The sequence below is a fragment of the Aythya ferina genome (genome assembly GCF_964211825.1).
Source record: "Aythya ferina genome assembly, chromosome: 2".
NCBI lineage: Eukaryota > Metazoa > Chordata > Aves > Anseriformes > Anatidae > Aythya > Aythya ferina.
In genome coordinates this window covers 149219108-149235554 of record NC_140297.1, presented here as the reverse complement: position 1 = coordinate 149235554, position 16447 = coordinate 149219108, and the positions used below count along the sequence as shown (strand labels likewise).

At 49.1% G+C, this 16447-nt stretch overlaps 1 protein-coding gene across 1 annotated transcript; it reads right to left on the bottom strand.

Moving 5' to 3' along the window:
- Positions 1 to 1403: 1403 nt before the first annotated feature.
- On the bottom strand, positions 1404 to 13474 carry FAM83A (family with sequence similarity 83 member A). The gene is made up of 6 exons (XM_084509290.1): positions 13445 to 13474; positions 12383 to 12555; positions 11683 to 12289; positions 8985 to 9152; positions 7432 to 7556; positions 1404 to 3521 (listed from the first exon to the last, which is right to left on the bottom strand). The coding sequence occupies exons 3-6, from the start codon at positions 12253 to 12255 to the stop codon at positions 2972 to 2974; spliced, it is 1416 nt and encodes a 471-aa protein (XP_084365416.1). The 5' UTR covers positions 12256 to 12289; positions 12383 to 12555; positions 13445 to 13474; the 3' UTR covers positions 1404 to 2971.
- Positions 13475 to 16447: the final 2973 nt, after the last annotated feature.

The following is a 16447-nucleotide window of genomic DNA, read 5'->3' as shown; positions in this document are numbered from 1 at the left end:
GCACCGTGTTCGGGTGGCAGGAAGCCCACCTGGAAGGCTGGGGGTGCTTTTAGGGCTGACTGCTGTTTGCAGCAAAGACTGTAAGGGGCTGTGAATTACTCACTGCTGGCAGCAACAATAGAAGGTTTCGCAGAAAAGCCATAGAAACATGGAAAGCTTCATGCTAAACATGTCAGCAAAAAAAAAGTTACAGACACGGGGACTTTTCCCAGGTTCTTCTTAAACTTACAGTCCTGAGTATCTCCAGACAAAGGATAAAATCTGTTTTCCCACAGCTCCCCCGGAGGTTCAGCAGTTACAGCATCGTAACGCAGCTTCTGTGGGACCGGGTTCGCGGAGAGATTTCACGGGACCTTGCCAAAGGGTTTGGCTCCGCTCTTTGGAAGGTGGAAACAGCATTCGGGCTGCTTCAGCAGCAACAGAACCGCTCTGTGAGCTCTTACCACGGTTGGATTCTGTCACTCTTAACACTTGCTCATGTTCCAGGCGCTTTGGGCAGCACCCTCTGACCTGCTCGTGCTGCTTGGGAGGCGATTTGGTGCGTGCGAACGCAGCCCGAGGAGCAGGAGTGTGTTACCGCTGCGGCTAGTGAAGTCCCCCCCCTTTTCTCATGGCATGGCAGCAGCGTTTATGCAAGCCCATCCCTCGCAGCAGGCTGACAGGTATGTCAGCATCCTGCCCCGACCTTCCTGACAGGTGGTTTCTGCAGCTGCCTGTAACCACACGTTCCTTTCACCGCTGAGCAATCGAGCCTGTGGGAGCCTGTTAGGATTTTTGGCATAACTCGCCGCTGAAATTGCAAACTCTGATTGTTTTCCATCAAAACTGAAATTCCATTCGTTTGACATTCAAGTTCAGCTGTCGTCTCAATTAGCACACGCTGTTTCCTTCATCCAGGGCTGAAATTAGTTCTTCCTAGCTCACAATGCTCCTTCTGTGCTATTAGCTCGTCCCTTATCTACTCCTCGTTAGCTGCGTGCTCCGAAACTTCTGGAGGCAGAGCACCTCACCCATGGTGATGAAAGGAGCTCCCTTCTGGATTTCATGGGTCATGGCCTAAGGAAATGAAGGCTTCAGAGGTGTAGTGGTCTACGAACTTCTTCCCATATCCGCGCCGTGCCACCCCCAATCGGGCCCCACCAGGATCAAGGGAGTGACCCCAATTTAGAAGAAAAGCCTTAATTAGGCAGGAGGGACGTGTTTAATTCTGTTTGAGTTAATTTCAGAACAAAACTACACATTTCCTCATCAGCTGGGCTCTGGCTTTGTGGAAATCATGTAGGTTGTGGAAGAGATGAAGAAATCAAACGATTCTCAAAGGGCTTTTAATGAAACTTTCTTTTATTTATCTAAATACAATAACTGTATGTGATAATTAAATAGAATTCTCATAGGAATGAAGAATCAACTTTCCCTTCTTCCCAAGGAATCCAAAAAATGTTGCTATGTACAGAGATTTACAGGGATATGCAATAGTTCATTGGGTTCCCGGACTCCAAAATGTGATACACCACGGGTAAAAACGTCTACACCACAGCTGGTGCAGCAGTATCCATCCTGTACCTTTTATTCGGTTCTGTAAACTTTACATTTTCAAAAGTATAGCTCGTCCAAGGATGAGAAACTTTCCTCAGCTGAAATTCTGCCGTTGCATACAATTTTCACGATCCACAGCCTAAAAAGTGAAGTTATATTCTTTTGAATACGATTTTTGGACAGGTGAGAAGACAGGCAAAATGGGTCAGAGGGGCGAATCAATGTGCTTAGGCTTCTGTTTTCTGTTGGAGTCAGATGAAAGGTGTTGTAAAGCAGGATTAAAAAATCAAAATAATAAATCAATAGATGCTAGGTGTCTAGTAACTTTGGGACTTCGATGGAAGTCCTTTATATGTCATGCCTTTTCTTACTGTTTTTTGCCTTTCACTTACAGAAGCTTCCTTCGTTTTCATGGCTTATTTGGCCAAAAGTTTCTCAGCTTTGTGGGTGCTGCAGTGCAAGGTGCTGAATCTTTGTAACTTCCTTTAATTCAATGGAAACTGCTGATACCCAGTTTCTCTTTACAAATTAGAAACCTTGAAGAACTCATATAAAGTATCATAACCTCTAAGTTACTGTTCGGTCTAGTGAGCACTGAGAGGATTTCCAAGATCCACGCACTGCTGAGTGAGCTGGAACTCGGTACTTGGAGGCTGTTACTGAGAGGACTTCGCTTCCTTGCTTGGCTTCAGTTTCCAGCCTGGCTCCACGCAGCTGCTCTGCAATGAGGAAAATTGCTCGGAGCTGGTGGGACTGGAGGTTTGTAACCAAGCGGGCTGGAATGCACCCACGGTGCTGATGAGGGAAAGGCAGCACAGGGTGGCTGCGAGATGTCCTCTGCACCCCGCGCTGTTGGTGCGGGGCCATTTCGTGGTGAGCGTTTTCTGTTCCTAGAAACCCTGCAAAGAGATTTCCTCGCTGCGCACCTCCAGCAGACAGCTCGGAGACAGTGCGAAGGTGGAAACTGTGCTTCCCTGCCAGCCCTAAAGGAGTCCTCCTAAATCAAGACTAAGCTGTGATGACAGCGTCGTGTCAGTCTGGCACGTAAATAGCAGCCTTCGGTCTCCCGAATTAGTTCCTTAGGCAAGTGCACAAAAGGCACGGGGAGAACCTGCGCCTTACCCCGCGTCCAGGTGCCTGGCCACACGGAAACCTGCTGGATCTACCGAAACAGCAGCTTGCCAGCAGGGGCACGTGGCTGGCAGCACTGCTTTAGATGTGCCCTTACCGGGACCGTGAGGCATCCGACGTTTATGTGCTGCCAGGCTTGGCTTGGTAATTAGGGAAACGAAGCATCCACAAGCACCGAAACAAAAGAAGAGGCTGGGAATCGTCTTCATTTTGCAGTAGGCAGAATTTCTGCGTTCAGCAGTGTACAAGCGATTGCTAAACAGGTCCTCACTACGTCCGCCTGCAATTCAGGGCCAGGCGCTTATTATGCAAACAGGTTACCTTTGTGGAGGCATCGCCAGGGCGAATTTAAGCCCGTCCTGTTTGGTTCCTCCTGTCGGACTCTGACGGGCCGGTAAATGTTCATGGTGTTGTAGAGGACCGCCGAGCTGTCGGGCGCGTAGTGCGGCTGGTAGTAGTTGGGCTGGACGGCCGGCTGGGCCGGGGGGGAAGGCGTGAAGGAGACAAAGCTGTGGAAAGAATTCACCCTGTGCAGCGGTGACTGCGGGGCCAGGTTGCTGCTGAAGATGAGAGTTCGTGGGGTTTGCTGGTTCTGGTGGTTGCTGCCGGTGGAGAGGCTGCTCAGGGGGTCAGAGAGGGTGTTGGCGCTGCCCTCGTTGCTGTCGGGGAGGCTGCGCTGGGGAGCCCAGCTGGTGCGGAAGAGGAAGGGCATGGTGCGTGGCGGAGACTTGGGGCCCCTGACGGGTTTGGACAGGGCGTAAAGGTGCCGGAACTCCTCGTCAAACAGCTCCACTACTTGCCCGGTGAACTTGGAGAGGAGATTGCGGTGCACCTGGCCGCACAGCCACGTGAAGCTGGAGGGAGAGACAAGGCGAGGTTAGCGTTAACTCCAGCCAGCGGGGACGGGAGATCCAACACGGGACGGAGATGTCCCGGTTGGCTTTCGGGTCAGTTCACATCAGCGCCTCGCTCTTTGACTTGGATCGAGCTTTGTTATTGCAGCTGCTTCTAAAAAACTTCAAGAACCCTTGCGAAGTTATATAAGCTCCTGAAGGGAGTGGTGGAAACCATCAGCCACGTCCATGGCAGGACTCAGTGCCAAGTCCTTCAGGAGCCTGTGGCTGTTTGTGGGAAGGAGCTTAGCCCCCTGGTTCAGCTGTCCCTCAGTGCTTAAATTCATGTCCTGCCACGTCTCTCCTGCAGATACATCAGCTGTATCTCACCACGCCACTTTGTAGATCTCAAAACTGGTGTTAGAAAGACTGGTGAGAAACAAGCACCCTTCGTCAGCTTTCCTTCTGCTGTGCCTCTGTCTGCGTTGGTCAAGAGAAGCTCATAAAAACCCAACCTCCCTGTCACGCCCCCCCCCCGCCAAAACAAACCTCATTTGGGGTTGGGAAAAAGCTCATTTTCTTCACAACAGAGGGAATGAAATTAGCAATATTTTCTACAGCCTTTATGAAAATAAAAATAAAAAAGGCTTTGCTGTAAGGTAAGGGAGAAGCACCACAACAATTTTTATTCCTGGAGACCGGAGGCTCACCTTGGAACACTTCGTGGCTTCTAAATGATTTTTCTCTTATGCACTACCCTAATCCACTTGGCAAACGTAAAGTTGTGCTCTCTTACAAAGCCACAAGCCAGCTCAGCTGTGCTGTGCAGGCTGCCCTGTGTGAGCAGCAGCTGCATTTATAACACGAGCGCAGCTGAGAGCACGAGATGTTAATTGCTCCCCAAGCTGACCGGGGCTCGAGCTGGGCAGCAGATTTTGTGGTCCAGAGTTAGGTTTGAACTCGAGGTTATTCAGTGTTGGCAAGAGCCTGCCCTGGATATTCCTGTAGGACCTTATTAGCTACGCTGGATTTGCACGAGGATTGCCAGCAGGCAGCTTTGGCTGTAGGTGTGAGCACTTTCAATCCCGGTCTTGTCAAAACTGACAAAACTGTGTGAAACTCGGAGGGACTGACAGCCTCAGCTGACACTAACAGAATAAAGACTCACTTTGTACCTGCCAGTTCAAGGTGCTCTAAAGAGGGCTAGGTTTTGGCACGCGTTGTTGCTGTACTGTTGATTCAGGAGCAAGAGGAGGAGCGAAATAATCCCTGCTCAGTGCCACTGGGCACCTGACCATTTCTGACTGAGCATGAAAACGTACAGTATGTTACTAAACCCCGGGTACTTCTCCTCCACCTCATGCAAATCATTCTCAGTTTTGGCAAAACCTTAGGAGCGGAGATAAACTGCCCAGCAAGCGAACTCCCCCTGCTTTGGTAACATCTGCTGTGCTGGCAGGGCATTGCCGTCACTTGCTAAAAAGCGCTCTCCAAACCTTTGCGTGTCCTTGATCTAACCGTGAGGGAGGCTACGAACCTGGAAAGAATATGAATTGAGAGGGTCAGCAGTAAAACGAGGCAAAACCTGCGTTATTTCAGACAGATGTTTGTGGCTGTGCGCTGCTTCCAGCCCTGGTGCTCTCTGCCTGGAGGGAGAGGGCCAGCTTCTGGTGTGCTCATTTTGCCTCCTTTAGGAGCACTGAGTTATATTACCTAACCAGATTTCATTCAAATTAAAAATATGAAGAACTAGGGTTCCCTTTAATGGGAGGGGGTAGATTAAGACAGAGGCAGCATAAAGAAATATTTCATCCTAACCCCACGCCACAGAAACAGGCAATAAAGATTGAGACAAAAACTAAATCTTCAGACATTTGTTGATGCCTGCAGTCACGCAGACGCACAGCTGGAGCTGCTGCTTCTTCAGGAGCTTCTCCACTCCAGCCTGTCACATGTGGCAGAGCCAAGCACATCACACTGACCAAAGCAAGGGCTTTTTAATGGCTTTTTAAAAACCACTCTGGAGCAGGAGATCCCACAGGCTCCATGGTGGTTCCTTTGCCTCTAATAAATCACCAAATTCAGGCCTCTTTGTTGTCTGTTAGGCTAACATAGTTTGTTCCCAGACACTTTGGCTGGAACCAGCAAGCTGTGGTCCCTCTTTATTTCCTCACCTTTACTTTATTTCCTCACCCTGCTCCCCTTGTTGCTGTTATAAAGCCACACAGAGCACAGCACTAAGGTGAAATATATTGTATTGGTTTTAAGATCCTTTGTATTAATTTTAAGATTTATTTAAACATGACTTCCAGCAAATGCATCGCAAAAAAAGTGTGTTTTACTCCCTTAACATCATTCTGTTTACGCCTGCAGAGGTTGGTGAGTAAGATTTGGCAATAATAGAAATTTTTCAAATGAATAAAGGGAGAGCTAGCAAGCCTGTGGAAATGCCATGCACTGATAGCCAGGTACAAGCTGTATGAATCTCCAGGCTGCTGCTGAGCACGCTGAAGTTAAATAGTGTGTAGATTTGTTCCTCACCACCCACTCTGCTTGCTTGCTGGATATGGGATTAGGTAGTTTAGCAAGGCTCTTGGATTTACAAGATAATGCAACAGCAGTAGAGAATGACAGAAGTGACTCTGCACAGGACTTTGTTTTTTTTTTTTTTTTTTTTTTCTTCTTTAGGATTGAAATCCTAAATCCTAATTTCTTTAGGATTGAAAAGAGAAGCCAAAAGGAAGCTTCTTGGCTAAAGAAAATCTGTCTTGTTCTGTCCCTCTTCTCCCACCCATCGACTTCTGCTTTCTCTGTGAATCTGCTGTTGCTTTTCCAAATGTCTTTGGTGAGGGATTGAAAGAAAACTGAAAGAACAATGAAACCATGGCGGCCAATAAAAAAAACAAAAACAAAAACAACAGTGTTCACTCGTTTTTGTCTGATGGTTCGTTTAGAAACAGTGAAAAAGTGGATGCCTGTGTCAGAAGACAGCTGAGTTCTCACAGCCTTCCCCAGCCCCGCATATTCACCTCTACCTTTGTTATTATAGTTGCATAATCTTCCTGGTGGCACAGTTTTATCAGACTAGAAGCATTTAAGCCTCCAAATCATAAACCTGGATTAAGAAAAACAATCTCCTCCTTTTAATTATTTAATCACATCTGTAATCATTTTCCCTTGTCTTTTTGTATCTGAGTTTCTAGGATACGCTTCAGTCATTTGTGAAGCTTACCTACGTAGCCATGAGGCTTAGGAACTTTATTTATTTGATGCAAGCTCACAGTCTCATGAAATTCCCTGACCTGAGGATCTCAGCTCTTAATTAAAAGCCCAATTGTTGAGATGCTACATCCTGTACCTGAAATAATTACAGAAGCACAAAAGTGGAGAGTTGCAGATGCAGCTTGTAAAAAAAAAAAAAAAAGTACAACAGCCACCTAGATACACACTTCCTATCTGTTAGGGAAACACAAGACAAAGGAGTAAGTCTCTGAAGTATTTCTGCTTTCCCTTTAATCACTAAACTTGTCAAATAGAGAACAAATCCTCAGATAAGCTGAGCTGCATTAAGGGATCCCAAGGGATGGAAATGTATCGTGTCTCATGATCACAGCATCTGAGGACCCAAACAATAAGGAAAGTGTAATGCTACGACACACACGTCTCTAGTTCTGCTCCAGGGCTGCACTGGCAAAGCTGTTTTAATTAGTTTCGGAACATTTAAATTAAATACCACACTTGGTAAAGAAGTAACAAGGGCTTTTAAGCAAGAGATTTGGATTATTGGAAAACGGCATGTATATGAAAGCAGAAGGTTTGTTTTTTTGTTCAAAAAAACACGTTCACCCATACCACAATTTCTACGGCACTTTTTTGTGAAGTAATATTAATAAAAGGGGACCTAGATATGAACTGCAATGGCTTATCTCACCTGTAAGATCCAGAGAGCACGTATCTCCAGTCAGAGATAAGAAATTTTTCTTGTATTTGTCCTGAAAATTTCCTGCCTGATTTGGCACAGTAAACCTCTCCAGTAACGCTGCGGACTGAGATATTCTAGTAAAGAAAAAGAAAAGTTGTATGAGCAGAGTGAGTTACATGTTTTGTCTTTTTTTTTTTTTTTTAATTAAAAGTCAGAAGGAAAGAGCCCTTTTCCTCTGTTGCCTTTAGCACTTCCCTCGTTTCTGTTACAATTTCTTTATGGATTCTAAAGTTATATTTGAAGGTTTGGGGACAGGGAAACTTTCTGACCAGATACAAGACTACGTCTTTCAATAGGAATATAAACCTGCATGGAAATTTGTGCAGGGGAAGCTGCAGTGTACAAGAACAGATGCTGCCCCTCATGAAATGAGTACCAGAGACGTGTCCTTCGCTCCGAGTAGCCTGTTACCTCCCCTGACATCCCAGTGACATGTGCTTCCCCATCGTTTCACGCTGTCACTGGCACAACCTCTGCTTTTCTAATCCACCCGGGCCTGCAAGGACATGCATGCTGCACTGCTGGTGAGGCCCAGATGAGCTGTTAATGCAGGATCAGGTGCGAGCACACGTGTGAATGGAGGAAAAGGTCCATTTGGCCATGATATGCTTCTGAGCTGGCACAGCTCAGCTGCTACTTGTACCTCAGCAAGCTCAATTAAAGCCACGTCAGGTGCCCAGAGCTGACTCCACTGCCTCCGTGCACGCTATGCAGAATGAAGGCCTCGGTAAATGAGTGGCATTGAGGGTGCAGCTCATTTTTGAAAACCCGTGAATCGGTGCAGCACGCGTACAATGAACAGCTAAGGAGTGGGGGTGTACAGACATACAGACACCGTAATGAGAACGTTTTATTAATTTGGGCTTCCTGGTACGTTTGGTGTGGAATTCAGCTGCTGAAACGCAGGTGTCTGCTGCAGTTAAGATGCCCTCAGGCCTCCTGCCTGCCCTCCAGCTGCTGTTCCAGAAGGCCGCTGTCTCTGTGGTATCAGCCAGCCCCGCGAAGATGTCCCATGTGCCCTGCAGCACCTCGAGCAACACCTGAGAGGGCTCCTAGGAGGTTGTTTTGAAGGTCAGTTTCCTCCGGCAGGGATGAAGTTGGACTGTGCCAACAGCCAGCTCAATGCGAGGCATCACCTTTTAAGCACAGCCCCAACAGCGTCGTTTTATTGTGTTTCCTATAAACACCCACAGAACCGAGCTGAAACGCTGAGGCTGAGGATCAAGAGCAGCAGGGAAAGAAGCAGGGCGATGCCAGCAGAGCCAACCCCGCCCAGACCAGCTGAAGTCAGTGCTTTTGTCACCTCCCTCTGTTAGGGGGCTTCATCTAATGGAAATGCCTCAACATCCTCTAAAATCAGTGGTAAGCTAATTGGTTCGGTAAGATAATCCCACCTCTGGAAGTCTCTTTTGCTGTTTTAGTTAAAAAGTGGAATGACCCCAGTGTAACCGTGCTCCTACCCCAAAGCTCCCAAAGTGGGATGGAGCCGAGAGGCGCAGTACCTTGAAGAGATCCTCAGCGATTTGCAGTTTGTCGCACATCTCAGAGAAGAGGTTTATGTTGCCGTGATCGAGCAGCAGGTAGACGAAGACCATGCGCTTGTTAGCGGCCTCCAGGAGGTCACAGAGAATCTCAGTGTCTGTGAACACGTCCATCACGATAGCGAGCACCTAAGGGAAAAAAAAAACAAACAGGAGCATCTGCAGAGTAAATTTACAGAAGTTAGGGTTGCCTGGGAGGTCACTGAAAGGTACTGGGGTTTTTATTTGTTTTTAAAAAGTTCTAAAAAATGCAAACCTTACAAGATACATGGGGATTTGTCTTTGTTTTTTTCCCCCTGAATCAATAAATCAAGGAGAGACATCGCTTCGTTGCTTTATTGTTCTAATAAACCCAACATAACTTTTAAGTTCTTTTAATCGTAAACCAGAATGGGACCCAGGAAATGGTAGGCGAGATGTCAGCACCAGGAAGTACATTGAAGCACTGCAACAGCTCCATTTTATTTTTATTTTTTTTATTTTTACATCCAACTTTCACGGTTTCTGAGCTCACTGTTCCAATTTAAGCACACATCTATGCCTCCCAGTGCACAAACGGCGGGATGACAAACTTCCATGCTCCTGCTCGTGGTACCTGCACTCGCAGGACGCCGTGTTCAACCCGGGAAACCAAACCTCACAGTATTTCTGCAGTTCTGTCTTCCTAATTTCGTTCAGCTTCCACTAAATCCTACTCAAAGCCTGTGCCCACGCTTGCCAGTGAGCTTCCCTTCCCTTCCCTCCCCGCCCCAAGGAAACCCTACAGGGCCCGGCACGTCCTGCGTGCCGCCATCCTGTCCCGACAAGCTTGTACTTGTGGAGCAGCGAGGATCCCACACCTTCACCCTGCTGCCAAGGCACCATGCTGCAGAAAAGGCCCTGCCAGTGCTGGGTAATTGCCCAATTACGGCCAATTACGGCCAATATCTTACGTCCACGCTTACTGTTAACACACCTCCGACCGAGACTGCCTTTTCCAAGAGCACAATTCTGCCTCTTCCCATTCAGCCTCCCCGTAGCTCCAGACCGTGTCCTGCTTTTTCACCAGTCCTTCCCCAGCTGTGTTTTTGCACGTGCCTTTTACTTGCAGTGCTCAGTGCTTTTGCCTTTCACTTTGTGATTTGTGCCTCATAAATGTATTAGGGTCATAGCTCTCCCTGCTCCCTAATCCTTTGCAGTTTGATGTCATCCACAAACATACTCTTTATTCCATTTTTGATGTTGTTAATGGCTGGATTAAATACCAAGTGTGCCCTTATCAGATACTAATGAATCCAGTCACTGAAAAACTCCTCGAAAAGCAGGTGCCAAACTGATCCTGTCACCACGTGTTACTCCGGTGCCCTCCTGTAACATCAATGAGGTGGCTCAGGAGGTCAGGTGGGCTTACACTGCGTCTCCCACTTTTCCCCTGTGAGTTTTCTCCTCTCAGGACGGCAAATGGGACAGGATTGATACGTTGGCTGATGCTTATCTTACAATGCCAGAGGTGTTGCTTCTGTTACTGCACCCTTCTGACGCTGGCAGCTTCAAATGATGGATCTGTGATCCTCCTGACATGCTGAGTTCTTGCAGCCTCTCGAAGAGAAATTGCCAGCAGGCGTTCTTCTCCCAGGCTGCTGCGTTCAGCATCATCAGGCCCAGCTCCTGCTCTCGCAGGACGCTGCCACAGCAAAGTCCCTGACTCTAGAGGGCTCCGCAGCCTGTGCTGGGGAGCCGGCACCACACACACCTCTCTTTTCATGTGGCAGCTCTCCAGCCAGCAGAAATTTGAGGTTAAAATTTTTGGAAGTTTGCTCAGCAGAGCTAAAAGCAGTAGGGGTGTGATTATAACACCTAGAGCCATGGTTTCCAAGAAATCCGAAATGTGCACTATTTCCCTCAAATTGCAGCTCCGTTCCTAGCTCTCACTTGGGGCCTCTCGGCCCTCACCTAAAGCAGAGAGTGTAGCAAGTTATTTTCCCTACAGAAGGAAATTCAGGCAAACTGCTAGGTGTGCCCACTGCTCTGACCCTTAAGAAGTCTTTGGGGACTTCATCGTTGCCACTGAAGCCTTGGGACCCCCCAAATTTCCCTTCTAACATAGCACTCACGAGGGTTTTGCTTCTGACCATTCATCTGTGACACTGCCGACGGAGTCTCAAGTTTACACAACAGCAAAGCTCCCTGCTGATGATTAGCAGAGTTCTGAAATGCCAAATATATTTTTTTTTTCCCAAGAAAAGAGCCGAGCTGTCACCACTCTGCCTGAGCACACATCAGAAGAGCTTTCTGACCTCTTCAGCTGTCCATCTGCTGGCTTGCCAGCTGGTGGGCAGCCTCCTTGTCACAGGCACCCCTCCATGCCCCTCATAACTTTTCTGCTATCTGAGGCGTGCTTCACACCTGTCCCACACACCGAGTTAGGCTGGGGGGCTCTGTATGGAGCCCATGTCACGATTCAGTGACACTGATAACGTGTCAGGGATGAGAAGCCTTTTTCTGAACAATTCCCTTCCTTTGGGGACATCTGGCATGCACCTGCCCTCCTCCTAGGGGCTCCCCTTCACCCACATCTCCCACCAACCCCCCAAAACGATTGCTTCTAGCTCTAGCTGGTCTTTTTTTAAGAGCAGGAGGACAGAGAAGTGCAGAGGGGACATGAATTTGCTCTCCGTACCTGAGTGGTCTTGTTGATGTAGCGGCGTATGATGTCTCTGATGTTGCTGTTCTTCTCCGTTTGGAAATACACCGTGGCCGTGGACTTCTCCTTCAGGTAGGGCTTCTCTGCCGTAATCCATGTGTGCAGGAGGGCTGGCTCGCTGCTGTCAGAAATGGTTGGGAAGTAGGTCCCCGACGGCAGAGAGCCGGCGTCGGCCTGCCTCGGCACGGCCGCCCCGTCCGCGGGGGATTCCTGCGCGTAATACGACTCCCTGGCGTTCTCCTTGATGTACCGAGCCTCCACCGAGGAGAGGAAATCCACCTCGCCTTCTTTGCTCAGCGTCTGGAGGTACGAGTCTGTCCCCCCGTCCAGGAAGGCGTCGGTGGCCAGCCTTATGCTTTCGTTGTGGCTGAAATCTGCTTTCGTCGACTTAAGGGACTGGTTCTTGATGTCCTCCAGCCTCTTTTTTATCTTGCCCATATGTCTGGAGTGGCTCATGGTTCGTTGTCTCAGCAGCCGATCTGCGGGGTAGGCACAGTGCATATGCGCGGCGCAGGGAACGTAATCGTCCTTCAGGTTGGGAGCCTGCATTCTGGCGTAAAATCACCTCGGCTGAATGAATTAACTGCGAATAAAAATAAAGAGATCTTATTACCTCAGGCGAATTCACACTCCCTGATTTTGTTGGTACAATTATCTTCAAAAAAAAGAAGCTTACTTCTCAGGTGGCGGTGTACTTCAGCAACAATCTGTTTCCAGATGGGACACAAGCACAAAGCTGATTAGATTGCTTATCTGAGAGGCACCCACCTCACCCCAAGGGCATGCGGAGGATTCAAGTCCAATTACCAGAGCTGTCCGATTTGGCTGTATTTCCCTTCTCGACACATCCTGTGAAATGCGAGTGAGGAAAGTATTCAAGCAAAAGCAGGTAGGCTCCCGAGGATTGTTGCACAATCTTCAAAACACCTTGAGGCTTCTCTCTCTTCCCCTAGTATTTGTTATGGAGCAAAAACAAGTCTGGTGTTTAACTGGGACAAAGACATCAGCCCTGTCCATGACTTCGGAACAGCAGAAAGGGTCACAGACTCTCGTCTGTACCTACATGCTGCCAGGCAGGCTTAAAACTAAACTTGAAATTCGTCACTGTGCCCCGCTCACAGTATGTTGCTATTACCATAGACGATTCACTCCTGTATTTCTTTAAAGCTTTGTGACTACGCTGCCCTATTAAAAGAAAAATACCCCTTCCCAAACATCCTGAGTATTATGTGGAGGGAGGGTTGTGAGCTGGCCTCAAAATACAAACACTCATCATTTGATTGTGCACATTTAGTGCTGTTTGTTTGGTTTCCTTTTTTTTTTTTTTTTTTTTTTTTTTTTTTTTTTTTTAAAGGCAGCAGCTCCTGCAGTCACGTTGTCACCGTGGCAGCCCGGCTGCTGTGTCATTAGCAGGACGGAGGCGCAGGTTCGCAGCGGGGTGAGAGGCGCAGCGCCTCTGGGAGCCAGGCCGACTGGTATGACTGCACGGGGGGTGAGGTGAGGCAGGGTGTGAAGGCACCGTGCCTGAGGTATGCCATAAATACTTGGGTGCATGCTTTTATGCAGAGGCACGTGTGACACACTTTTATCACGCAGCTCGGCTTTACCATCGGGCTGCATAGCTCTGCGCCACGCCGCATCCGTGCACCAACGTGCCATGGCTCCAGAGGCAGCAGCCTGGTCTCTGCTGGGCTGCTAAGGGCACACCTGAGCTGGGAAGGAGTCCTGTCCCTCTTACCAACACGCTGTGGAGCACAGGCGTCTTCAGGGCTCTTCAGAGGAGCACAGACCTGTTTTTTCCAGGGTAGATTCCCAGATTCTGTGTCCCCAGAGTCTGTGTCAGATGCCTTATGGAAAAAAAATAAAAGAAAAGAAAGTAATTATATGCTAGCGTGCCACAAGCATACATATTAAAACAGAGAGGAGCTCGAAATGGTTCAGATTTTAGACCCAGAGCCATGGAGGGGGGGGAACACGCACCTCAGGAGCCAGAGGAGAGGTGGTGGAGGTGGTGGCCGGAGAGGTGCAGCTCATGCTGTGATTTTGGGAACTGTCCCCTGCCCTCCCCCCGCCCCCGACATCCGCCCGCAGCTGTCAGACGCAGCAAAAAGTCATTAATTATCTAGTGACCTGCTCGGCGCAATTATGCTGAGAACGATGCCTCCTAATTAATGTGACGTGCGAGATCGCGCCCTGCCAACGCCAATCAGGGCCTGGCCGGGCCCAGCAGCGCGGTCACCGGCCCTGCCCAATGTCCTGCCCCCAGCCCAGGCCAGCACAGTCGTCACCCTGGGGTCCCACACGGTCACCCCCATATCCCACACGGTCACCCCCTTGTCCCACACGGTCACCCCCTTGTCCCACACGGTCACCCTGAGGTCCCTGCATGGCCACCTCAGGGATCACACCGTCACTGCACCTCACGGTCATTTTGGGGACACATATGGGCAGTCCAAGGACCCCCCTATCACCCCAAGCTCCACTCCTGTCACCCTGGGGAACCGTCAGTGTCACTCTGGGGTCCCAGTGGCAGGCTGAGGTCCCATGGCAGTCACCTCAGGGTCCCACACGGTCATCTTGGGGACCCACACAGTCACCTGAGGGTCTCAGACAGACATCATGGGGCCTGACATGATCACCTCGGGGTCTCACACAGCCACCTTGTGTCCCCACATGGTCACACTGGGGTCCCACTGGTCACCTCAGGGTCTCCCATGGTCACCTAGGGACCCCACAGTCCGCTTGGGGCCCCACACTGGTGACATACACAGCCACCAAATGGGCCCTGGCTGTCACCATCAGGTCCCACATGGCCTCCACAAAGCCCCACAAGCCCTCATTCGGTCACCGGGGGATCCCCCCGGCCACCACAGGGTCCCTCAGAGTCTCTCAGAATCCCCATGGACCAGCCCCTCCCGCCACACCGCCTCTTCAGGACCGCCCTCAACAGCCATAGCGGCGAAGTAGCTTTCAGCCGCCTCGTTAGCGCAGTAGGTAGCGCGTCAGTCTCATAATCTGAAGGTCGTGAGTTCGATCCTCACACGGGGCAAAGGCGGATAGCTTTTTTCTTTTTTTTTTTTTTTCCCCTTTTCTTTCTTTCACCAGCGTGACAGGGCTCCTCCCAGCACTCATAGGGCACCCACAGCTTCTCTGGGCAGCCTCTTCCAGTGCCTCAGCATCCTCTGAGTGAAGAATTTCCTCCTAATGTCTAGTCTAAATCTCCCCTTTTTTAGTTTAAGACCACTCCCCCCTTGTCCTATCATTATCTACCAGAGTAGAGAGTCCTTTTTTATAATCCCTCTTTAAGTACTGACAGGCTGCAATAAGGTCATCCTGGAGACTTCTCTTCTCCAGGCTGAACAGCCCCATCTCCCTCAGCCTTTCTCCACAGGGGAGGTGCTCCAGCCCTCTCACCATCCTCGTGGCCCTCCTCTGGACCCGCTCTAACAGCCCCACGTCCTTCTGGTGCTGGGGGCCCCAGACCAGGACTCAGGGCTCCATGTGGGGCCTCACAAGGGCAGAGCAGAGGGGCACAATCCCCTCCCTCCCCTGCTGCCACCCCTCTGGTGATGCAGCCCAGGACGCAGTTGGCCTCCTGGGCTGCAAGCACGCACTGCTGGCTCATGTCGAGCCTTTAGTCCACCAGAAATCCCAAGTCCTTCTCTGCAGGACTGCTCTCAGTGAGTTCTCCCATGTCACCGATGAAGATATTAAAAAGCACCGGTCCCAAGACAGACCCCTGAGGGACACCACTTGTCACTGGCCTCCACCAGAGGCCATAGAACCATTGACCACTAATAAACTAGAATCACAGAACCATTAAGGTTAGAAAAGCCCTCCAAGATCATCTGGTCCAACCATCCCCCTACCCCCAATGTCACCCACTAAACCATGTCCCCAAGCACCACGTCCAACCTTTCCTTGAACACCCCCAGGGACGGTGACCCCACCACCTCCCTGGGCAACCCGTCCCAATAACACACAACTGCAACATCGTTTACAAACCATAATTGTGTACACATATGGCCCAAGGTGCTAGCCAAAAATCTGTTTTTCTTTTTTTTTTTTTTTTTTTTTCCCTCTTAAATATAGAAATAATCACATGTAAACTCAAAGACAATTGCAGTTGTCAAAAAAATACAGTTTTTGCATCTACTCATTCTGCATCCCAAAGATCTTTGTTTGCTGTTTTTCTTCAAAAAAAAAAAAAAACAGTGCTGCTACACTTTCCCCGAGCTCTACTGAGGATCTTTGATGAGTTTTCCAAGAATTTTGGTGCCTGCTAATGTGACTATGGGTCTAGACACAGAGTATGTTAATTTAATAAGTAAGTACCTCTGGCATTTACATCTTCACGGAATTTAATGTGAAATTGGGAGGCTGCCATCTGCCTCAGGTGACGAAGAGGAGCTGTTCAGCGGTATTGCCCAAGCCTGCCTTCCGTGTATGCTTGGCACTCACAGGAGCCCTTCTCTGATACTGCTGCCCCAAAGAGCGTCATCAAAACTGCAGGGGAAGCAGAACACCTAGGCAAGAGGTTTAGGGATTTTTCTTTGCATCCCAGCATCGTTCAACTATCAGTATCACATCTGGATTACACTGCTGCTTTGGAGCTTTTGAAAATGTGTGTTCTTATCTTGGAGCTCAAATGAATGGGATACATAGAAAACTAAAAGGGATTTTCAGTGTATCTGGCTGAAAATGAACAAATTAAGTCCCAGGTCTTTGGGACATAATGTTG